The 23869-nt window shown below is 56.1% G+C and overlaps 1 protein-coding gene across 1 annotated transcript in view; it reads left to right on the top strand.

The window, feature by feature from the left end:
- Positions 1–23869, top strand: part of NHERF2 (NHERF family PDZ scaffold protein 2) — a 40166-nt gene that overhangs the window by 13032 nt on the left and 3265 nt on the right. The window contains exons 3-6 of the mRNA XM_075768219.1: positions 14809–14985; positions 18341–18494; positions 20645–20688; positions 21331–21393. Coding sequence (XP_075624334.1) covers positions 14809–14985; positions 18341–18494; positions 20645–20688; positions 21331–21393 — 438 coding nt within the window. The remainder of the gene's footprint in view (positions 1–14808; positions 14986–18340; positions 18495–20644; positions 20689–21330; positions 21394–23869) is intronic.

Here is a 23869-nt window from a genome sequence, read left to right as displayed (position 1 = left end):
AACCTTGCAAGAGTTTGTTACCAGGTAAAATAAGCCAGTGGTAGATGTCTGTGAAAGCCAAATTTAAGAGTAGTTTTATGAGCACAGGGAAGGTAGAAAAGGCAATTCCCTATAGGTACTGGTGCTGCGTTAGCACACAGGGATGCTTCGCAGGCATCTTGGGCTCTGACCGCCTGGCCAGCCAAGGGCAGCAGGTCTTTTCCTCTATGGGGTCTCCAGCCCCAGCCTGAACCATCCCGTGCGCTGCCCTGCAGCCAGGGATGCTCGAGAAAGGAGCGGGGCAGGGAGCAGCAGTGTGCTGGTGTGCGGATGTGGTCCTGGGCCCCTCCGCTGCCATCTGCTACGCACCCGGCTAAGTGAGGCTCACCGTCTGCACAGACCCGGCAGGAGCCCCGCTGCTCACCCCGTGGTGTTATGTGATTAAACCCTCTTATGGACTTACAGGGACTAATCCCGTTAAAGAAACGAGCATTACAAAAGGCAGCGGGAGGGCTAATCCCTCTCCGCTCCTGCCTTGGTGGGCTGGGCTCCCATGCCGGGGTGTGCTGCAGCAGCTCTTCCCGCAGCCCTTGGTCAGGGTCTGGCTGGACTGGCGTTCCCTGGGGTGTGATGCTCTGCCATGGGGCAGGTCTCCAGTGGCTCTTCCCAAGCCCTGACAGCTCCCACCTTGCTGTGTCCGCAGCCATTGTTGGGGTTGGCTCTCTTGCACCGAGCCGGCAGTCCCTTGTGAGCAGCCAAAGGCCATCCCAGGTAAATCAGTTAATTCTGGCCCTGCGGTTGTTCATGGTTAGCAGGATTTAATTAAGACAAGCCCTAATTAGTCCTAAGCAGAGTGAATAGTCTGCTTTGCCTGGAAGAGTTCCCTGCTCTTGTCTGGCAGCTGTTAATGAGTCCAGGGCTCCCACTGACACTGGGGGGCTGAGTCTGTCCTGGGGGTGGGGGACATGGAAGACCCTGTGTTGTGCTTCAGAGGTGCTAGGGGCAGCACGAACGTGGGGATAAAAATTGCCTTGTGCCACTCCGTGAAGTGGCTGCGGGGTTTTGCCGGGCACCTGGATCTGTGTCTCAGCTTTGCAAGTGCTGTGCTGAGGCTGTTCCTGGGGCAGCTGCTTTCCCTGTGGCTTTCTGGTCCTCGTCAGTCCTTCCCACGGGCATGGCTCACAGCAGGGACGGTGGCCTTGGTGTGCTCAGATCCCCGCAGCCAGCACCTGAGTGTGCCTGACACCGTGCACCCGCCTTCGCCCGGGGTTTATCAGCAGGAGCAGCCGGAGCCTGGAGCTGGCTCTGGGGGTTATCGCAGGAGGTCTTCCTGCTCTGCGTCGGAAATGCACTTTGCCTTGGACCACCCACTGCTGCACAGGGCTTTGGCAGAGCTCCCTCCAAACCTCCTTATCTGCCCCAGCACTGAGGTGCTGATCAGCTGCCCCAGCTGGAGATAAACACCAGTCCCTCGCCCGGAGAGCAGCTGCCGGGAAGGTGCTCAGCTCCCTGCAGCCTTTGGCAAGCGAGAGGCATCTTCTCATTTTCAAGGAGCTACGTTTAAAATGTCATTTTTGAGCTGAGCATCACAGTGCTACAGGCTGAGTGAGTGAGCCATGGTGTTCCCCAATTGCATCAGGTCACACTTTGACCCCCTGTTTTCCACCAGTGCACTGGCGTTTGGTAGTGCTCACTGTGGAAGGAGGGTTGTGTTGTGGGGAGGAGGTTAAGGAGAGCCCCAGGCAGAGCCGGAGGCTTTGGGTGCTGTGTCCGGATCAGCTCCATGGACAGATTTTGTGCAAAAGCTTTGAATTGCGGGTTCTTGGGAGGAGGGGTATTCACACGTCATGCCGAGGGTGAGGAGTGAGGCCCCTCGCTCGTTCTGCGTTTTGGAAAATTACACCCAGGATTTTTAAATACAAAAGGCCTTACATTTGGTTAACCCCAAGCGCGGGTGCCACAGCGCTGGCTTTACTTTCATTATAAGGAATGCAGAGGATGTTTGGAGCCCTCCCCCTGCCCCATTTCCTCCAGCAAGCCGTGCTGCCCGGCCAAGACAAATATTGGTAGTAAACTATTGAACTTCCCTGGTCCCGATGCTCCCCGGCGCTCACAGAGCAGTGCCTGTTCCCCCCCTTCCCCGGGCAGGGGCCGTGCTGGGGAGGCGCAGATGTGTCCCCATGCTGGGGACAGCCGGGATAGCGAAACGCTGCTGTGCAGCAGTGGGAGCTGGAAGGTGTGCGGTGAGCGTGCAGCAAGCATGTGGTGAGTGTGTAGTGTGCTCTGCAGAGCTGAAGTACCTGCGGGGCTGCACCCAGCTCCTCCTGCCCTGCATCCATCCCAGCCTGGGCATGGGGTGGGCTTGGTGGTGGAGAGGGGGGAGATCAGCTAGGATGGCTTGTGTGGGCTCTCTCCCACCCTGCGGGTGCTTTATTGGGCTCTGCAAGTCTAAATATAGCACCTGTGACCTCTTCCTCCAGGGCTGGGGGGGGTGCTCAGGGGGAGGACCAGGAGCCGTGTCCTCGCTGGCCCGTGGTGCAGAACGCAGGCTTCCCCATCCCGTGTTAGGCGTCTTGGCTAACAGCCGACTTTCTGCAGGGCTGCAGGTTGTTTATTGACCTGCTGGGGACCACACCCCATCCCCAAAAATTAGGCTTTCAGGGCAGCTCTTGGTGGGTTTGAGCAGGTAGGTGCTGCACCCGTGGGCTGTGGACCGCAGTGGGCAGGAAGCAGCTGTGGGATGTGGAATTTGGTACGTGGTCCTGTGATGGTGTCCCACAGCCCTGGAGGTGCTGCAGTCTGGCCGTGCAGCCTGCAGGGTGAAAGCCAGGAGTTAGAGCCTGAGCAAACTCAGCCCTTGAGAAAATATCTTCCCTGGGTGTGTGGCTGAGAGCCCCGTCTGTGATGCGGTGTATGGTGTTCTCCGGGGAGGGAGCGGTGCTCCCCAAGGTGCCTGGTGCATCGCACAAGCCCCTGGTGCTCCCTGGCGTGTTGCATGAGAGCCCCCGCCATCTCGAGGGGGGATTTCCCTCAGCAATCACGGTGCCAAGCTAGTCTCCGTGGGAGTATGGAGCTGGTACGACTGGATTCCTGCTAACGACTTAGGGTTATTAAAGGCAATGAATGGGGCCAGCATTAATGAATGATTTGGTGATTGCTCAAGGCTTGGCCTCAGCAGAATGCTGAAGAGTCCAAAGGGCAGGCCGGTATGGCGTGGTCAGTGGTTTTATGGTGTGTGGCTCTGGCCAGAGCCTCTGGCTGCCCCAGCTGCAAGCGAGTGCGAGCTCGTGTGCGGGGTCTGCTTTGGGTCCTGCCCTGGGCAGGAGGGTCCATTTGGGATCCATCGCCTGTCCTTGGGGTGGTGTTGAGGATGTTGAGATGTGCTGTCGTGGGTGGCAGTTATGCCTCCAGTTTGGGGTGCCGTGGAGCGGGGCACGTCTCTCCCCAGGGGGCTGTGAGGTCTCAGCTGCGGCACAGCCCCTGCACGCTGTGTGATCTGGGAAGCTCATTCCCAGCATCTCCTGCTGCCTTCCCATCGCCCGCAGCAATCCCTCCCCTTGCCCCGGGGGGTTCATGGTGAGCGTGGGAAGGACTTTTCCCCCTGTTCCAGCAGCTTGAGCCATGATTTGAGCCCTGCACAGAATGACCAACGCTCCTTGCCTCCTACCCACTGGAAAATAGATTCCTCTGGATCTGGTGAGATCTTTTTGCATCCAGAATGGAGATTCCATGTTTCTCCTCCTGGACAAATCCCAGCCTGCCAGGACCTGCACTGCTGCCCTGTGTTGTCCTGGAGCCGATCCCTCCAGAGCAGGGGAGCTCACCGGCATCCCGGCTGTGCGTTCCCTTGGCAGATCATGCTGGAAAAGTTGTCTCTGTTAAAGAAAACACATGCACGTGGCGTTTTTGGTCTCCTCCATCCTCCCTCCCTCCCTGTCTCTCCCCAGCCTGGGCCAGCTGCTCCGTGCTCCCAGCCAAGCCTGTGCTGCTGTTCCTGGCTCCAGCCCTGCCTGGGGGAGAGCGTGGGTGCCTTCGCTGTCTGAGTCTGCTCAAACGCCAGCAAATGGTGGGGGGAAAAAGCTGCTTCTCGTGGCTGAGAAATTCCCCAGCTGTGGGATTGAGGAATGGCAGGGATAGCTCAGCTGGAGGCATCGCTGCTAGGGGGGAGGTGGGTGGAATCAGATGGGCCCCACGGAGCTGGACAGGGCTGGCGTTCCCTCACCAGCCAGTTGCTGTGGCTATCAGGGACCCTTGCCTGGGGTTGTCCCCACCAGGGATGCATGGTCCTCACCGGGACATGGCCCCAGCCACAGCCCCTCTCCTGAGAGGCTCCTTTGTGCTCAGGGATTTCTGTAATGCCGTGGCCGGAGCTGCGGCACGGTGCCGGGGATTTTAGAGGGGCAAATCCAGGCTTACCCCCTCGCCTTAGAGCATCAGCAGCTAAGGTCGAGCTCTTATTTGTTTGGCAACAGATTGCTTAAAGGTGAAACGCAGACGGGAAGCTGTAAGTGAAATGCTCTTCCCATCACCCTGCTCTGGTGTGGGGTGCCTCGGGGGGTGGGAGCTGTGCCACCCTGGCAGGCACTGTCACCGCAGGCTGGAGATCAGGCATCCTCCCCACCCTTCGCATCCTTCCTGCTCTTGTTTTCTCCTGCCTGGAAGTTTCTTGGGATAATAACCTCTGTCGTGTCTGGGGCCGTGGCTGAGGTCCGACTGTGGCAGGGTGCTGGCACGGCCGCCCCACTCTCTCTGGGGGGGGGTTTGTATCCCATAGTGCCTGGAAGGGACCAGGTTGGGGTGCATGGGCTTGGGGGACACCTGGGCACTTTGCACAGCTCAGGGAGGGTCCTTACCTCTTCTTCATGCCACTCCCACAGTGCCAGGGGACAGTGAAGGACCTCACTATTTTTTTCCGATTGTTTTTGCGTTGCCCTGGAAAGGGCTGCTGGGGGCTGTGGGGCACCAGTGACAAGCCACACCGTCCCTTCTGCTGTGTCTGAAAGGGCTGCAGGGCTCAGGGTGGGTGTCCCTGGTCCCTGCTGAGGCTTGGTACTCGCTGTGGCTGTCTGCGGGCATCATCCTTCCCCTCTGCGGCTGGAAGGAGCCATCCTGTGGGTGTGTGGTTTCCATCGCGAATCTTCCTCCTTGTGCGTGCTGCTGTCAGGCTGTGACCGAGGACAGAGCAGGGACTCAGTGTCACCCTGGCCATCACGGTCAGCCCCTGACTCTGTGCTCCCATCCGCCACAGCAGACCTGTCAGGCTGGGGACTCATCTACTGAAAATATCCAAATTACCATATCAGCCGCAGCTTGGCTGCGGGTCCTGCTGAGTACCCGTGGCTGGATGCTTTCCACTGCTAATTGGGATCGCTCGTCTGTCTCCTGGCTCGCCTGCCATCCTCACTCGCTCCCTTTGTGCTGTGCGTTGGCAGAGAAAGCAGCGGGATGCATCCAAAGGGCGCTGGGCGTGCGTGCCGGTGCAGCCCCTGCTCCTCCAGCAGCCCCCCGGGCAGCGATGCAGAGCCTGGCTGAGCCCCCCGGGCTGGCGTGGGGATGCTGGGGCAGCACTGCTGCAGCTATTGAGGGAAACAACACAAGCTTAATGTCTTTTGCACTTTTAAAAACAAATCAATGATTTTTTTGATGCTTCTATCACTCAGACCCAGCTGGAGCAACTTAAATAATTGGAGCAATTTGAATAATGGCAGCAATTTGAACAAGCTACAAAAGCCCAGACCTCGTGTTCGGGGCTGGCAGCCTGTGTGGGCAGGCAAGGTGCCTGGCGGTTTGGGTCGGTGGTGACACAAAGCTTTGACACCAAGGTGAGGAAGGGTGGCACTGCAGCACAGTTTGTGCCAGCACCGTCAGGAACCTGCAGCACCCCTCTTGTCCTCCTGCTGATATTTAAGACAACTGCTCATTTTGGGGTGATCATAGGCTCTGCCTAAAGGTATTTTGTGGCAGCTCAGCCGTGTTTGAGCTCCTCCTTTTCTCTCAGGGCAGGGATTGCCGTGGGTGCTGCCATAGTCCCTGCTTGTCCCTGGGGAGCACCCAAAATTTTCCCCTGGCTGTTGCAATGTGGAGGCAGCAGCTGCCACTGCCCAGGAGATGCTTTGAAGAAACGGGTTTTCAGAGCAAGTGTCAGTGAAGCTGTCGGGTCTGTATAGGAAGAACGGAGTGAGGTTTTCCTGTTATGATGGCTGGTGTCAGAACTGAGACACCTCCTTGGCTAATGGGATGGGTGGTAATGAGAGTTGTGGCTGTATAAAAATGGAAGCAGGTTGTTTACTGAGCTGGTCCTGCCCGAGGATTTATTCCTGGCTTGCCTGGTGGAAAACCTCTGAATTACACCCCCCTTCTGCGGGTGCTGGGGGAGTGTGGGGGGAGTCTTGCCAGCTGCAGCACCTCTGGGTGCTGGGAACGTCACCTTCCTCCCCAAGTCTAGCTGCAGATGGGTGCAGCCCAGCCCTGTGAGGAAGGGGAGCATCTGCTTGTGTTTTGGTGGGCTTGGCGTCCCACCAGCCCTGTCTCCCCTTCCCCCTCCTTTATTTATAGCATTTCACCAACATCTGGAGTTTGAGCTGATTCGGTGCTGGCTGACTCTGAGGTGGGGGACGGAGCTGGGTGAAACGTGTGCGGCCGGGGAGGAGGGGAGCCCCCAGGCCCTTCCCAGCATGGACCTGAGGACCATCCAGGGGTTAGCAAACCCTGGGAGCATCCTCACTCCACTTTTCCCAGCGACGGGTGGTGGGGACGATGGGAGAGCTGCCGTGTCCTCGCCCTGTAGCGCAGACCTGGGGGTGCTTTGCCTCCCCCCTTGCAGTGCTGCCAGCCAGCGGCCCTGCTTTCTGGCTGGGTTTTGAGGCTCTTTTGACGTTTGTCATCAGCAGTCAGCCCTGCCGTCCCCCTCCACAGTGTCACCGAGGTCCCCCTGGCCCCGGGGGATGCAGGGCTACAATAGCCCCCTTTCTGGTGTTGCTTTAATGGGAAAATTTGAGTCATTCCTGGGGGAAGGGGAATGAAAACCAGCCCCACTGTAGCAGGCGGCGGATCCCTGGCACAGCAGTGAATGGAGGCAGTAATCCTGCTCCTGGCTGTGGCACGAGCCCAAAGCCTCCCCGGTTCTCATGGCAAGCAGGGCTGCAGGCACCGCTGGTAGTCGTAGTGAGGACTCCAGCTTCTCCCAGCTTTCCTCATCTTTGTAGTGTGAAAGACAGCGAGTTTTCATGTTGAGGACACAAGGACACCCCTCCCATTCCCGAATCAGGGCCATAAGCATCTGCTTAAAGTTAAGTGCATCCCTAAATCTGAGTGAAGGCAGCAGCCTTTGAGCTTCCAACAAAATTGTATTAATAGTGGTAATTAAAGCTTGCCCGCGGCTCAGCTCCCAGTATAACCATTACTGCCAAGGGAGGGTCCCCGTGTCAGGGCGGGTGTAAATGGGCCCCTTGTTCTGGCGGTGCTGCGGCCCTGGGCCCCCTTCCTGCGCAGGTTTCTCCCCCGGCTCGGCTCCTTCCCGACTCCCAGCATTGCCCCTCGCTGCTCTGCCTGCCGGTGTTCGGGTTTTGGTCAGGATCCTGCGCTGCCAGAGCTGCCCTTCTGCTCTGCAACCCCCGAAGGTGGCTGTGCATCGCTCCCATGCGTCCCTTGGTGTTTGCTGCCTGCAGTGGAGAAGCAAAAGTGCAGGGGATGGAGAAGTCCTGGCTGGAGGTGAGACAGCAGGGATGGACACCGAGGCCCTGAGCGGTGTCCCTTGTCCCCCCTGCCCAGGACATCTCAGTGTCCCGAGGCAGCCCTGGCGGGCTCCACCAGCAGAGATTTTCTTTTCAGGGAGCAGGCGAGCAAAGGAGCCATTTTCTGACCAAAACCACATGCAAAAGGAGAGGAAACACCACGGGGAGCTGACTTAAAAGAAAATATGTTAACAATGTAAATTAGGCAGGAATGCTCCTGCCTGTGTTTTCTCCAGCTCGGCAGAGCAGAGGTGGAAAGGCTTGATGTGTCGCAGGGTGATCCGGAGCCTGGAGTACATCCAGGCGGTGCAATTCCTGCCAGCAGCGAATAGACCCTGTTTGGCTGCCCCCAGGAAATGGTGAAGTCTGCTGGGCTGGGCCATGGAGGGATGGAGCTGGTGCTGGGAGCAGCCCCAAAAGCACTGGTGGGTGCAGAGTGCTGTGGGTGAGGTGGTCCTTGGCAGGATTGAGCCGATTAGGTGGCAAGCCCTGATCTCCGGTGATTACGGTGCTGCCGTCACACCCGTGGCAGATGAGCTCAGCTTGGTTTGAGTAAATCCCCGTTCCGGGGGGACGAGTGGGGCCAGAGCGTCCGCTCCCCTCGCAGCGCTGCCGTGGGACACTGCACGCTTCCCAGCTGTGCCGAGAGCATCCCTTCAGCCTTGGAGGAGGTTCAGGGGGCAAACACCTTTGCTGAGGCGCACAGCGGCATTGTGGCTTCAGCACGCTGGTCTGCAGGAGCTGCTCTGCCCCGACGTGTGCTGGGACCTGCTGGGCTCGTGTTGCAGATGGTACTGACCTGGCCTCGGCCGCTAGACTAGCTCCGTGTCTGTGCATGTGCTTGTGCTCAGCCTTCCTCCTCCTCTCCTGGAGGACCCAGGGGAAGCATGTGTCCATGCTGGCACCAGTGCTTTATTCCTGGAAGAAACCCCTAAAGCGTGACTTTTCAAGGCATTTTAGCCTATCACAGGGTGCACATTTGCCTGTGCAGCGCGGGGAGCTGCGGGGTGGTGGGGGCTGGAGATGGTCCTGGGACCCGATGTGGCTGCACTTGGCCACTGCCAGCTCTGAGCATGTGGGGTGGGGAGAGACCTGTGGCGATTCCTGCAGCTTTTTGGGATGCCTTGTCCCGGGCTGGGCTGGCAGCGAGTTTGCATTCTACAACCCGCAGTGTCTGTGTTCCTGCTCAAAAGCGTGTGCTGATGCCTGCGCGATCGAGGTCTTTGAAAAGCCCTTTTCATCCCCAGCCCTGCTCAAAGTCAAGCTGCAGGTGATGGTTTTAAGGCACGAATTAGTTTTGTGAGTTAGTGCCCTTTGGGGAGGCGGTGGGCAGGGGCTGGGGGGAGCACAGGGGCAGCCCTGTCCCAGAGCCAGAGGTTGGCGTGGGTCAGTGGTGACAGCCAGCGGGTCTCTGATGCTGGTGGCATTGAGCTGGGGCTGGTGTGTGGGCACTGGAGACAAGGAGGGATTTTTCTAGGAGCAGGTGGGTTTTGCTTGGACAGCAGAGGATGGGGGGCTACTCTGCTGCCCCTCAAAATCTGGGAGGTGAGTTTGTTTCAGGAAAAAGAAAAGACCAAAGTGCTGGTGGTTTGCTGCTTCTGCAGGTGGATTCTGCTTGCATGGAGGCTGGTGCCTACTAATTAATTGTATGGAAACCCCTTGTTAATCAGAGTCGGTGATATTTATGATGTGTCTGTGGTGGAGTGTGCCTGAAACATCCAGGTGTGTGAAATGGGAATGGTCCTGGTCTCTGCAGGGAGCTGCATGGGGGTGGTACAAAGCCTGTGCTGTGTCATCCCGATGAGCCAAGGGGGGTCCCCGGCTCCTGGCAGCAGCACTGGAAACTCTGAGGGGAAAAAAAATCAGATGCCGCAAGAGTTGCAATGAGATTGCAAGAGCTGGCAACACCCAACTAGTTGAGGGCTTTTTTTTAATTATTGAAAGCGTTTCATTGTTATTTAATGCCTTGTTTGTTCATTTTAAAATGGACCAGCTTGAACAGTGTTTCCGAAACCTTTTTCCTTCTAAAATGGCGATTTGCCCCAAGTGGCAGCTCCAGGGGTGGTGTGGCAGTGCAGCTTATCGTCCAAGCAGTGTTTATCTGCACGCGCACACACGTACCTGCAGATGGGTATAGACAGCGATGCTTGGAGTTGGCACATGGCGTGCCATTGCTTCTTAATCCAATTTATGAAATTAGTGACCACTGATCATTGCTTTCTTTTGCAATTTTTTTGTATGCGCTATTTCTTTTGTGTGCAAATAGACAAAAAATACAGTTAATTTTTGGTGGCTTTCTAGTATATGTGTGACTAACTTACCCAAACTGGTTTTTGTGTTCTTGGTGTGTGAAAGGGCAGCGAAGCCTCCTCTAGAGCAATACCTAGGTGTTTCTGTAGGGGTGAGTGCTGGTGGGTTTCTGGGGACCCCAGATAACCTGCCACTATTAGAGGGAACGCTTCATGGCAGGACTTTGGTTTCACAAAGGCAAAATTCCCCTGGGAGCTTAGGAAATATCTTTCCAGAACACAACCAGGGAAATGTTGGCACTGGTCAAAAAGAAAATAAATAGCAGAGCTGGCAAGAGACGCAGCAGCTCCGTGTCAACAGAGCACGTAAGTGCAAAGTGTTTGAGCATGTGCTCGGCTCTGGGTGAAGCGAGGGGAGCGTCAGGGTTTGCTTAATCCCAGAGAGGGGCTTTGCAGAGCTGTGGTCTAAGACCTGGGTTTTTTTCCCAGTGGTCGAGGATTGCGTTAGTCGGGAGGTTTGAGTCCAGCGAAAGCCCTGGATCATCTCTGCGGGAGGATAAGCAGTTTTGCCCAAGGATTTCTGCTCAGAACAGATGCTGAATTGGGATTTTATTTATTTATTTTTAAAACAAAGATCTTGAATTCATTTCAAGTTAAGGACCTTGAATTCAAGATTTTGTGGTGAAAGCAGAGCAAGCCCGCGTAGGGTGCAGAACTGGTTACCGCCCTCATGGCCAAAGGGATCCTGCAGACGAAGCTTTCCCCTGCGCCGTTTATTTATTGAGTAATTTGATTTCACTGGTGGTCTGGGGGGATTCCCTGAAGGCAGAGGGACTGGCCCTGCTGGCGCATCCCCCTGCAGCCGCCTGCCGAACCCCAGGGATCCCCGTGCTGGGACGGCAGCTACAACGTGGCATTTTCGGGTGATTTTCTCGGTGCTTTCACACTGCTGCCAGAGCTCTGACGCTGTAAAAATGTGGTGAGAGGAAAACTGTTTTAAAAAAAAAATCCTTTTCAAACCCAAATAGGTGATCCTAGATGCGTTCCTTTCTGCTTGCGAGACATGCCCCCTTTTCCTAGCTGCACAGAGTCCCGTGCATCCTTTAAGGTCGCGCAGATCTGACCCCTCTTCGGCCGATTGAATCATTTCCTGTTTTCTTCAGTTTTTGAAGAACTCCAAGGCAAGCTGGAAATGTTTGCAGATAGGGTGAACTAACTGCTCCGGGGCCATGGGAAAAATACAGGCGTGCTAAATCTGCGGAGGGAGAGGATGCAAGCGCGGGGTGGTGGCGGGCAGAGGGGCTGGTCCCGGTCAGGCTGCGCCGGTTTTTGCTGACCAGGTAGCCGAAGCGCTTTGGGAGCCCTGCCCTGTTTTGGCAGGAGCTGGTTTTATCGATCAGTGGTTGTTACGCTGATGGTCTCGATGTCGCACTGATGATTTGAAGGTTGCACTGATGACTTTCCACTTCTAAGAACAGATCTGTTTGTTGGGGTATCTGATGCCAAGAACATCTCCCCAGGCAGATGCCTGTGAGTCTCCTTTTCTCCAAAACTTGTCCTGATAACATCCACATGCCCCCCTGCCCAGCAGTTGGTAAGGCTTTTCTTGCAGCTCCCTCCACGCTTTTTTTTTTTAATAAAATACTGCATTGTCAAGTTAATATCTGTAAATGTGTAGTTACAGTTTGCAGCTGGTCCAAGCAAGCTCTGATGCCCATGACGGGTGCCGCCGATGGCAGCCCTCATTTGTGAGTGCTTTTTGAGGAATTTGGTGCTCTGGCCCCGAGGACTTGGGGTGGCCGATGTATCTCCTGTGCCATAGCAGCAGCATCGTGGGCAGCTCTGACCTGGTGCCTAGTGAAGGCCGGTCATCTCGCATCCTTGTTTCTTCCCAAATGTTGGGATCGTGCTGGTCAAGCTGGTCCTGAGTCCTAATCCATCTGTGTGCCCCCGGGCATTGCAGCTATGGCCAAAATTCCCCCTGCTTTTTGTGCCAGGACTCTGGGACCGATCTCATTGCTCACTGTCAGAGGGCACAGGTGGGTGCAAGCGGCAGCAGCTCAAGCTCTTGCTTTGGCCAGGGATTGCTGAGTGCCGGCACTTGGCCCTGGGGAAGGCTTTGATCTTGCCTCCCTGCTTTGGGGTTGGAGGGGCTGGGGTCCCACAGGGGTTCAGGCTGTCAGCCCCATGGGGACTGTGTTTGGAAGAGCTCAATGCGATGAAGCACGTCGCAGAGGGCATGGAGGAGGCGGTTTGGTGGGTTCAGCCGCCCTGGGAAGATGCGGCCTTAAGTGATGGGCAGGGAAATGTTGGTTTTTTTGCATTTATATTCCCAAGAAAGGGCCATGCAGGGATGGAGGCACCAGTCACACCAGAGTCATCCCCTGAACTCATCCAACCCACCACGAACCCCACCGGCTTGAGTATTTCATAAGCAGCTTGAGGAAAGCTGTGCTGGGATATTTATTTACATCCCATCGAGCTGGCGGGTGCGCGTGGGGTCAGAGCAAGTGCCGGATGGGGCCGGGGGGGAGTTTTCCCCCCCAGTGAAGCAGTCGTGGTGGGGTTCTGTCTCCCCGTGCCCTGTCCCCAGGTCTCACCCCATCCCCAGGGCTCATCCCATTGCATTAAAGCCTGTGACAGGTTGGTGCTGGGGGGGTGTCTGGAGCCCCTGCTTGCAGAGTGGCCACGGTCACAGCTTGCAGCATGAGGACGCGTGCTCTCTGTGGCATGAAGTGGGTATTTCTTGCTGGGATCATTTAGATTTATCTCTCTTCATCTGTGGCTTCTGTCCCCTGCCAGCGGCAGCAGTGTCACCCCAGCTGGGTGTTTCGTGTGACCGATGGTGCCTGCGCTGGGTGCAGGTGATGGTTGATGCCCTGTGCCTGGGGATCCTCTGGCCCTGAGCTCTGCAAAGTGGGGACCCCAGCTGGGGACAGGGACATGGCATTGAGTAACACTAACTATGTTTTGCCGTTTGCATTAATGCAGTGCCCGTAGGCGCTGAGCGGGGAGCCATGCCCCGGGGGTGGAAGGGCACTGTGGGCTGCTGTCTCTGTCAGCTGGTGGCAAGTCCCTGGGGGTGACCACTCTGCATGTCCCCACCTGAGAGTCCTCTGGTAAATCACTTCTTTGAGGGGATGAAGGAGATGGGATCAGTCCCCGAAGTGACTTAGCTGTGGCGACCCTGGCAGCTCGCCGGCAGTGCCTGGCCACCTGGTAATTGGCTTGCTTGCACGCTGTGCTCCTCCTCTGGGAATTAGGCACTGACCCCAGGGGTGCCATTGGCGGGCCACCACTGTCCCCATGGGGAGCCAGGAGATCAGTAAGTGCTGGTGAATTGATTCAGCTCTTTGCTGCCCTCTGTATTTGCCCCACCATGACTCACAGTGCCCAAATATCGCCTTGTATAACTGCAAATGGAGTTATTCCCTGTTGTCATTGGGGCACACGAGGACCCTGTGGATAGTCCGGTTCCACGATGGCAGTGGGAAATGTCCTTTGGCTTGTTTGGCTCTTGCTGTGCAGGGTCCGTGTGCGGCTGGAGCCCCTTAGCATCGTCCCTGGGGTCCCCCACGTGGGTGGTGGCCAGGCCAGGTCTGCTGGGCATCAGCCATGGGTGCCCTCAGCTCCCACGGCCCTTTCTGGAGAGAAAGCAGCTTTTAAGCAACATTGAGGGTGTTTTGCAGAAATAACCCCAAGGTGCTGGGAGTCCAAGGAGCTGCTGGCGCAGGCAGTTCCTGCACGAAGCCAGCACGGTGTGTAGGAGCCCCAGAACTGTCTGGGGATGGAGGACATCTCTGGGCGTGCGGTGGGAGGGGAGGGGGTGCAGGTTTGGTGTTTTACAGTACCTTTTGGCAAAGACAGGAATGTGGAGAAAATTGCTGCGTGGGTTTTTAATTTGAAAGGAAAGGCTGTAAGAGATTTCACCATAAATGCAATCTGAAAAAAAATAAGGTCTGTTAGCAGGAGGGGAGTGGCATTTCTTTTAATGAAAGATTAAAACTCAGCCACAGGGGGTGTTTTCCTTTAAACCACAGATGAAAATGAAAACCCGTATCTCCAAGGCAGGTCTTGCTGGGGATGTGGTGCTGTGCCGTGAGCTGGTGCTGCGCAGCACGGGGGCTGGGAAGGGGCTGCGGAGAGAGCAGCGTCCGAGGGAGCATAATGGGCCCTGCAGACCTGGGGAAAAGCTGGTATTTGCTCCCCTGGCTGCCCCAAGGAGCCATAAAGTATTTTCCATGGGATGGGGGAAAGCGCTAAACTTCTCACGTGTTCCCGTACTGTTCATCCTGCAGAAAGCTCAGCCTTTCCATGCTGTGGGGAGCCGTCAGGCGTGGGGTTCATCACCCCAGCACCCAGAGCCCCTCCACTGGGAGTTGATCATACCCGTGAGCGATGCCAGTGTCACCGGGACCAAGGGCATGGCACTGCCTTAAATAAATAACTGAGGTTAATCCAGTGTCTTGGTGAGCCCATGTGCTTTGCCTGGGCTCTCAGGTTTGGTCCCCCCCTGCCTGGGGCTGCAGCCATGGGGCTCGGCTGCTGCTGGGGGGGGGTCTTGGCATATGGGAGGATTTTATCTGGGCTGCCTCTGGTGAAGGAAACGCATTTTTTGTTTTGTTTTAATTTGTTCTGGAATGGTTTTGGACAATTGATTTTCTAAAATAGACTCAATGAGAGGAAATTCATTTGTTAAGCTGTCCCTGTGCAGGGGAACGGGAGGACGGGGTGCAGATATGGTGCTTCCTTGGTAGCTTTATTTATGATTGCATTTGCTTTAGAGCAAAACCAAACCTATAAATTTAAATGTTTTGTCTCCCCGCAACCCCTCCTCTGTTACTCAGGATTTAAACGGACAGAAGGAGCTGTGCCCACGTCTCTGCCACCTGAAGAAAGGCCCCAATGGCTACGGCTTCAACCTGCACAGCGAGAAGTCCCGGCCGGGGCAGTTTATTCGCTCGGTGGACCCCGACTCGCCGGCCTCCAGAGCGGGGCTGCGGCCCCAGGACCGGCTGGTGGAGGTAATGGCACAGGAGCTCAGCACCTCCCTTCCTGGGGAGACTTTCGGGTTTCCTCAGCATGTGCTGCACAGGGATGTTCAATCCTGCCCAGCCTGGCAGGGGCAGGTCCTGTCCCCATCTCACAGGTGGGGAGAGGGACAGCAGAAATGATGGGACCCTTGGGAAGCCTGAAGCTGAAACCGGCCCCCATCCCTTGAGCTTTTCCATCAGATCGGCCCCTTATTCCTCTGTAATATAGAGCCGTAAGTCCGATGTGGGTGCTTAGACAGCGGCTTTGTGGTCCTTCAGCAGCTCGTTAAAAGCAGGCACTTGTGAGCGCTGGAATCTAGATGCTGCTGCTGGCTCCGGCTGGCACGGAGGAGGGTCGGAGCAGGCAAAGCGCTGCCCCTGTGCCCGTCTGGGTGCCTCAGGGGTGGCAGCGGGATCCTGTGGATCGGGTGCCTGATGGGTGCCCATCTTCCCCCCTGCAGCACAGCGAGCCCCGCATGTGGTGGCATTGCCTGATGCCGCTCGGTGCTGGAGCTGGCTCTGCCGGCTGCAGCAAAAGGGATGCGGGGACACGTGGGACGTCCCACCGCCGATGCAGGGGAGGGGGTGACCCCCTCCCCAGCCACCCTCTGGTCTGGCCTCCTGCCGCAGGCATAGGGATGGGTCGGTGCTGCCCAGTTGAGCTGATGCACTGCCAGGCAAGCATTTGGAAAAAGAGGGGAAAAAACTTTGCAGAGATTTCAGGACACAAAATTGTGAAAGAGGGGGAGAAACTGCTCTTGGAAGCAGCTTTCTGGTCACTGAGCGCTGAACATCACAAGTTTTGATGCAGCTGGGAATCACCCTCCCTTCAGCTTGTTTGTCTTGCGTTTTTCCTGTCTTGCTTGCGTTTTCCTCTGGACAGGTTCCCCTGTCTGGAGCTGCCTGCACTTTGGCCAGGGCTTGAGCAGCACATGGACAGAGGGGCAGGCAGGGGTTGATCTGGAAGCCGGTGCTCCAGGCACAGCAGCCGTCACCCCTGTCACATCTGCGCTGCAGGACCATGTGGATGTCCCCTGCTTGGGGTGATGTGTGTCCCTTCCCCAGGAGGGCGAACCCCAAAACCCTCCTGTGGGGACCAAGCCATGGCCCTCACCACCAGCTCATGGGGCAAAAGGGGTTTGCACTCCTAGAAGAAAACGCTTGCACCCTGCAGAGCTGGGTGAGTTGAGGAAATACTAAGACCAAAGCACTTGCCTGCTTTCTAGCACAGTGAATAATTGTTCCCCAGATGGTGGGAGCTGCTGCCTCTTCCCAGCACCTGAAAGTTTAATGTCGGGAGCAGCGTGGGGCCGGGGCCGGGAGTGGGGCACTGGTGGCAGCAGCTCCCGGCAGCGCGGTGTCACAGCGAGGTGTTGTGTTATTTATTTATCGGCGCTTGGCAGAGCGCCTGGCACACACAAAGCGGTGAGGGGTGAGCTGGCAACCTCAGAAACCTGATCGCCTCCATACCCGGTCTTTGGGGCTTGGATAAATATTTGATGCCCCCAGCCCTGCTGCACTGGGGGTGCTGGGGTGGGGGAGAGCAGCCCCATGTCGCCTGGCCAGGCTGAACCAGGGGTGAGTGCTGGGCATGGATCAGGGTGACCTGGAGTGGCAGGAGGATGCTGCTGGGGACAGAGAGGGGTTACGAGTAAGCAGCTGAGGTTGCCAGTGAGATGCAAAGCCCGGGGAGGGGGTTCCCTTTCTATTCCAGCCCTTGCAGCCATGTCTTGGCCCTCAAGACTTGCTTCTGCCCCAGGTTTGTGTTCAGGCATTCGAAATGCAAAGGGGAGCCCAAAGTTTGGAGCTGGCCCAGCTCAGGCTCTGCAGGGTTCACCTGTTTTGTCCCTTTGCGGCGGGAGCAAACATCTGCCTCCTCGGGGTGGTGCCGAGGCTGTCGGGTGTCTCCAGCTGTGACTTTGCAGCGAAAGGGTCCCCGGCTGGGCCAGGACCAGCCTCATCTGCTGTCCCACTTCCCTGCGATGGGCTGCAGTGTCCTGGGTGCTGCTGGGGCAGTGCCACGCTGGCGTAGCTCAGCTCCCTGGGGGGCTGCTGGGATGGGGTTACCCCACTCCCAGGCTCTGTCCCTGGCTCTGGCATCAATGTGCTCCTCTCTTCGGGGTCTGGCATGGGAGGAGGCAGTTGTCTGTCTGCAGGCAGAGGAGGAATAAAAATGTGTTGATGCTGGTGATCCTGGACAGCTGTGGCCCTGCAGGAGAGCAGGCGTGTCCATCCAAAGCATGCAGTTGTAATGTCATGTGTGGCTTAGAAAAACAAGCAAAACCTGCTGTCCACTTCTAGTGAAGACCTTTCTGTGCTAGACAGCTTTTTGAACTCTTTGATTTGTTTCGGAAAGCTGTAGTAACAGACTAGCTATTTTTAAGAAGAGGTTACTCCATTCCCGGTGCTCTCTGTACCACCAGCACTTCTCCACCCAAGCTGAATTAGGACATCGCTCCACTGTGCTGTGGGCAGGCGCCTTCGGACGCCAAAGGCGGGACAGGAGGCGAAGGGTGGGTTGAGCTTTGCCAGAGAAGGACTGGAACATTGAAAAGAGTTTATCACACAAAAGCGGGTCCAGCAGCAAGGGGCCGGGCGGTGCAGAGACCTTCCCCTGCGGGACAAAGGGTGATTCATTCCCCACTGCGAACAATGCCTCGAAATCACAATTGTCCCCTCGCTGCAGGGAACAATCGGGAGCAGAGGATCACGTTCCCCAATAGGTCCCGGCTCGCACGCAGGGAAGGGAGACATGAATCTGTGCAGCAGGCATGAGGACTCGCCCACCGGGGATGTGGGAAATCCACCGTTTTCCATCATGGAGGGATGAATGATGGTGTGGTGATGTTGCAGCCACCTGGGCAGGGCTGCGGAGCAGGACACGCTGGTGGTACCCAGCCCACTGCCCGTGCACATGGTTGCACCCCATAGGCAGCCTGAGATACCTGGGGCACATCCAAGGTGAAGGCTGGGTTTGAAATCATTAAAGAGAGGAGCCAGAGCATTTTGGCAGGAGGTGGGTGAGCGAGGTGATGGCAGAGCCTGGGGGCTGTCGTTCCCGACTGGGTCTGTTTGGGATGCGGGCAGAGGCGTGCAGTAACATGAAGGATGCTCTGGCAGAGGCGGGCGGGGGGGGGGGGGGGGGGGGGGGGGGGGTAGTAGGAGGCTGTGGCTGGCTTGAAGGGGAAGGACAAAGTCTGTAGCCTTCCTGTCGTCCAAACAGGAATTTAAAAAGGAAAATCTCATCCCTTAGGGGGTGAGGAGGCTGCTCTGGGGGTCTGTGAGCTGGGACCAGTATCTCTGCTGCGGGGACAGAGACTTGGGTTCTGATGCCGTCGCTTTGCAGGTGAATGGCATAAACGTGGAAGGCCTGCGGCACTCGGAGGTGGTGTCTCACATTAAGTCCAGGGAGAACGAAGCCAGGCTTCTGGTGGTGGACCCCGAAACAGATGATTACTTCAAGAAGCTGGGGGTGACCCCCACAGAGGAGCACACCAAAGGTGAGACCTCGCTTTCCCTGGGTGACCCTGCGCCATTCCCGTGACTCATGTCGTGGGTGGGATTTCAGAAGTGAGGGAGAGTCATGTTTCCCTTCTGTCTCATCCCTCGGTAGTTTCCTGAGTACCACCCAGCTATTTATAAATAGTGAGAATACTTTATAATCTAGCCAAAACCCAATTTGTTATTTTTACACAGTGAATAATTAACTTAGGAACTTGCTGCCATAGTGGCTGAGGCAGAGTATGGTGGGATTCAGGGTGAGCTGGGCACTCGGCGAGCGATGAGCTCGTGGAGGGGTGCTCAGATGGGACCGGTCCATCTGGTTGGGGCTGGGAAGCCTCTCAGACAGCAGTTCCTCGGGCTCCTCCATTTTCGGCTGCAGCACCCACACCCTGGGAGACAGGGTGTCTGGTGTCGGAGTGGATGGACCCATAGGGACCAGGGGAGCAGAGTGGTCTGCCTGGGGTGCTGAGCTGGGGTCTCAGGAGAGAGAGTGCAATAAATCCCCTGTTGCTCTTTGCTCCAGCGAGGGAACCTGCGGGTGCATTGAGAAATGCCGGAGCAAATGCCGTGTGTGCACAGGGGGAAGGGTTTCACGCCATGGTGATCACAGGGGTGGCTGTTGCAGGAAATGTTTTCCTTGCTGTTGAAAGCTGGCAGAGAAAGCTGTCTGTCCACTCCTCAACCTGTTGTGCTGCTGCTCCTGGATGGGGAGGGAGCGGGGCGCTCCCCAGCCCGTCCTGCCCCCCCCCAGCTGAATGGGGAGCTCTGTTTCCCAATACAGCCGTTCCTTATCTGATCTGCACCCCAGCTCCCTCAGATACTCAATGGGGAGATTTGTCCAAAGAAATGGCTCAAACAATGCCGGAGAAGCACACGGGGCAAAAGCGGTGTCAGATGCTCCGCATCGGTTCAAGGAGGAGCTGGGGCCAGAGCTGTCTGCTGGCACGAGCGATAAAGGAGCCCTTGTTCCCCGGGGTGGGGACATAGCCAGGGCCACAGACACACCGGGGGGAGTGGGTGGCTGCTTGAGCCCCTGCCTTGGTTCTGCAGTTCTTGCTGCCGTCTTGGATGTGTTCATCAGAGATCAGTGAGAATTGGGTCTGCCTGATTCTGCTCAAGAATCCCAAATTTATAACTGAGGCTTTTGCAGCAGCATACACTCAAAATCATGATTTGGGTTTATTTTTATCAAACACAAAGTTGCTCTGGTTTGCACTAGGAATCCCTGCAGCGCTCACTGCAGCCCCCAGATCGGTCCCTCGGAAAGCTCAGCCATGCCCATATGTGGTGCGAGGAGACGATGGCTTTGGAGCTGTGCAGTTAGCTGCCCCGGGTTTCTGCAGTTGCAAGCCACGTTTGGCACCGTGCGCTGCTCTTGTTTCCCTGGATTTTGGGTTATAGTGACATGTATCCACATCGTTGTCTTCTGGTGGAGAGATGCACAGAGAGCTTTGCCCCAAGAAGCATTCATGCTTAACATAATTCAGTTGTTAATCCTGTCACAATTAACACATCTGTTAGGCTGGGACAGATGAGTCATGGTAATGCTTTCAGCAATGACTTGATCGTGGTGACTAGCAGCTCATCTGCATAAAATTTGTCATCATGTGGAATATTATTAGTGCAAATTGTTGGAAGTGAGCAAACGTAAGCCAGGGTACCTGGGGAGTGGGTTGTTTGCCACACGCTGTTGTGACACCGACAATGTGCTGATTTTGGTGAAGAATGTTGGGTTGTGTGTTAAGATTTCTGATTAAACAGCTTCTGAAGAAAATTACCTAACAGTGAAAAAAATGGGAGTGTGCTGAATTTAGTGCTCATAGAAGAAAGTTACTTGGTCCCCTTCCTGGAAACTGGTTTCTTCTGATGAAAACAGGGTGAAATCAAGTGGAGTCAGGGAAATTGGAAAGAATTTGGTTCCAGAAGGGCACAAGGGGGGTGGACAGGATTTTTGCCTGGGCTTGGAAGCAGCACAGGACAAAGACAAGAGATGAGACATGCTGTCAGAGCTGGTGGGGTGGGTGAGGGAGAAGGCGGGCTTGGGACGGCCGGGTGGGCGATGTTGAGGGGTGCCTGCCGGGGACCTGAGGCCGGCCATCCCAGCTGTGAGTGCACTGACCGTGTATTTTCTTTATGTGATCTCTAGGTGTGGTACCTCAGCCCATGACAAACGGATCCGCACAGACGCAGGTGAGTGCCTGCCTGCTCCGGGATGCCCCGATGGCCGGGGTGGCTGGGCAGCGTCCCAGGTTAGCTCCATTTAGGGAAACGTGTTGGAGTGATCGAGAGGGATCGGGGGTGAGAGGCCAGGCTCCTGGCATGCCGGCTTTCCTTGGCTCCCACCTGTGACTCGTGAGCCTGTCGGGATGACTTGCCAGCCTGCAGAGCAGAGAGGGATGCTCATAGTGTCCCCAAGGCCCGTTTAGCTCAGCTTAACTGCTGCTGGCTGACTTCAATTGCTTCCTGCCGCAGCATTAATTTAGGGGTTGAACAAGGCTGGCTTCAGCCCCGTTTAGCCGCAGTTCCCAGTGACGGGGGAGCAGGTGAGCGGCTGCCCGGCGCTGGTGGGACAGGAGCTGCGCTCAGCCTGGTGTGGGGGATGTGGAGAGCAGCAAATCCCAGGGAGCTCGTGTGTGTGTGTGTGTGTGTGCATGGTCCCTTCGGCAGGACCCTCCCCTGTCCCTGGACAAGCCAGGTGTTGCTCTCCACCTGGCCGGGCAGCTGGGATGTCTGTCCCCACCAGGATGGAGCATTTTTCTGCCTAGCTTTTTACTTATTTATTTTCTAATTCTATCTTTGTGCAAATTGGACTAACGTTTTAATTTCCACTAGCTGAATGGAGGATCCACATCTTCATCTCACAGTGACCTTCAAAGTCCTGGGAAGGAATCGGAGGTAAAACCCCCAAACATTCCCCTGCCCTTTTACATACTGTTGTAGGTACATACTTGCCTTATGGAACTGTGTAACAATGCTTTCAATGCACTTTCAGTTTTGTCTTGCAGACTTGGGTACACTTGTATCCATCCAGCAAGCAAATTCCAGTTTTCTTTCATCCCTTGTACTGTAGGTGTGCATGAAACAGAGCCGTGAGGTGTCAGCAGCTGCTGGTTCCGGTGTGGAGGTGGCCACTGGGATGGATCAATAACCCCTTTAGGTCAAGGGCTCGGGACCCTCGGGGTGGCATGTGCTGTAGCAGCACGAGCTGCTGTCAGAGATGTTCTTTCCCCTCTTTGTCCAGGGGACAGAAAAGTTTGTGGGGGCTGCGTGGCCTCAGCCAGCAGCAGCAGATGTCTGTATTAACAGTCGAGTTTTGCAAGGGTGCGGGTGCGTGCTCCTTCCTGGCTCTGGGAGGACTCACGTGTGCTCGTCCCTTCGGGCATCGTGACCTCGGGGAGGAGGTGGCACTGCCCCAAACCGAGCAGAGGAGAACATCAAGGGCAGCAAGTTAACTGGCGCTTTGTTGGGCTGTGACTCGTGCTCGAATAGTTTGAAAGGAGATGTAAGATGAAAGGATGTCTACAAGAGTTTTGGATCTTAAGTGTAATTATACTGATGAGCTACAGGGCAGGAGGTGAGGCTGCGAAGCCAGGAGGGCAGGAGAAGCGGAGCGTTGAGGTTCAAGTGCTGCTAAGAGAAACAAGGCAGGCTAAAATTTAAAAAAGCCAACTTGCTTTTAGCTTGGAGCACAAGTGCATTTATCAGTGTTTAAAGGAGCTGCTCAAGATAGGAGGAGTGTGGATTTGGTGACCCCCAGGGCTGTGGCTCTTTGGCTGGCTGAATGCTGCAGCGAAGGGCCAGGGAAGAGGCAGACCTCACCGTGCATGGTGAACGAGCAACCAAAAGTAAACACAAGACATAAATTTGTGTTCTTTTGGTGTTATTAATTTAGCAGGTTTTTTTTCTTAAAATGATAAGTAGGAGATTTCTCAAATTTTCTCAAATTTATCTTTAGCATGAGGCTCTGCTAAAAATAGAGGAATTGCCTCCATGCAGGTGCTCTGTGGGGTCTCTGCTGGTTCTCAGTGCTTGTGCCGTCCCCTGCCCCAAGACGGCTGGGAGTGGGAATCTGACGGCAGCAAGTGCTCTCACAGCCTCCTCTGAGCACCCGGACCCTCTAAAGCATCTCGAACACCAGCTGTGTCTGAGAGCCGTGGCCAGACGTTTGCAGTCTGGCATCTCCGTTTCTCTCTGAGCATTAAATAATACATATCCTGATCCAATGGCTGCTGCCTTTGGAAAACCAGGCTGTGTCCCAGTGCCCGAGCGCAGCGGTTCATCCCATGGAGTCACCTTTGGGCTGTTTTGGAGATTGCTGTCCCACCTCCGCTCTAGAAACCAGAGTCCTTGGGGGGGTGGCGAGGGGTTTGCCTGCGGCTCTGCCCCCCTCCCAGCTCGTAGCCTGGTGCGCTCGTTCAAGCCACCACCCGGTTCACTTGGCATTTGTAAGCCAGAGCAAAGCTGGAGCCATTATCTTGCAGCGCTGGTGGAAGACCTGCCCATGGTTATCAGCAGGGGTTGTGAAATCATTATTTTGGAGTTTCGCATGCGTGGTAGGGCAGCAATGTGAGTAGGCAGGCTTTAAAATGTTTCTTTAAAACTGAAGGTCTTGACTCTGTGTGTTTGCCCACTATTGACACGAGTGCAGTGTTTCCAGAGTGCAGCTGTGCAGCTCCGGGCTGCAGCCGGGCTCCTCGGGCATCTCCACCCTGCCTGGCACCGAGACCGGGCGCTGGCAAAGCCTCAGTAAGGATGTGATCAAAGTACTTGGTACAGATATGATCGATGAAGCAGAAGCTTTACATTGCACCCGTTACGGAGCGTGCTGCCCACTGAAACCAGCTCTGATGAGGCAAGTCCCGGCAGGGATGATGCTTCCCAGACCTGTGGGGTTTGAGGAGCTCAGAGAGCCAGTGCTGGGTCTGTCCCCGGCAGGGATGCAATGGAGTAAAAGCATTTTGTTAATTGTACCCTGAGGATGTGGTGGCTGCCCTTCACCTCCTGTGGGACTAAGAGGGTCAGGGGTGGTGGAGGGGCACCTGGGGTTTCTGGTCTGAGGGCACGTTGCTGCAGCAGCAGTCACTTTGGCAAGGGCGGTGAATTTTATTATAAAAGTACTTTCATTAAGCAGACAAAGGTGCTGTTTTCAATACAGTTCCCGAAGCAAATACCGCCTTGACTGGCGTCTTACGGCTGCTTTGCTGGGCACGGCCAGCTGGGTACACAGGCAGGCACTGCGTCCTCCCACACACCCCCCCCACCCCACGGTTAGCCGTGGGTGCTCTGGGAGCAAACGGGTGCCCGGGCAGGCAAACACGGGGGGGGGCTTGCTGCAACCCCTCCCTGCGAGCTATGAGGTTCACCCAGCTTG

The sequence above is a fragment of the Balearica regulorum genome, chromosome 15 (assembly GCF_011004875.1).
Source record: "Balearica regulorum gibbericeps isolate bBalReg1 chromosome 15, bBalReg1.pri, whole genome shotgun sequence".
Taxonomy (NCBI): domain Eukaryota; kingdom Metazoa; phylum Chordata; class Aves; order Gruiformes; family Gruidae; genus Balearica; species Balearica regulorum.
Note: the sequence above shows the minus strand (reverse complement) of the source record. Positions and strands in the feature narration are given on the sequence as shown.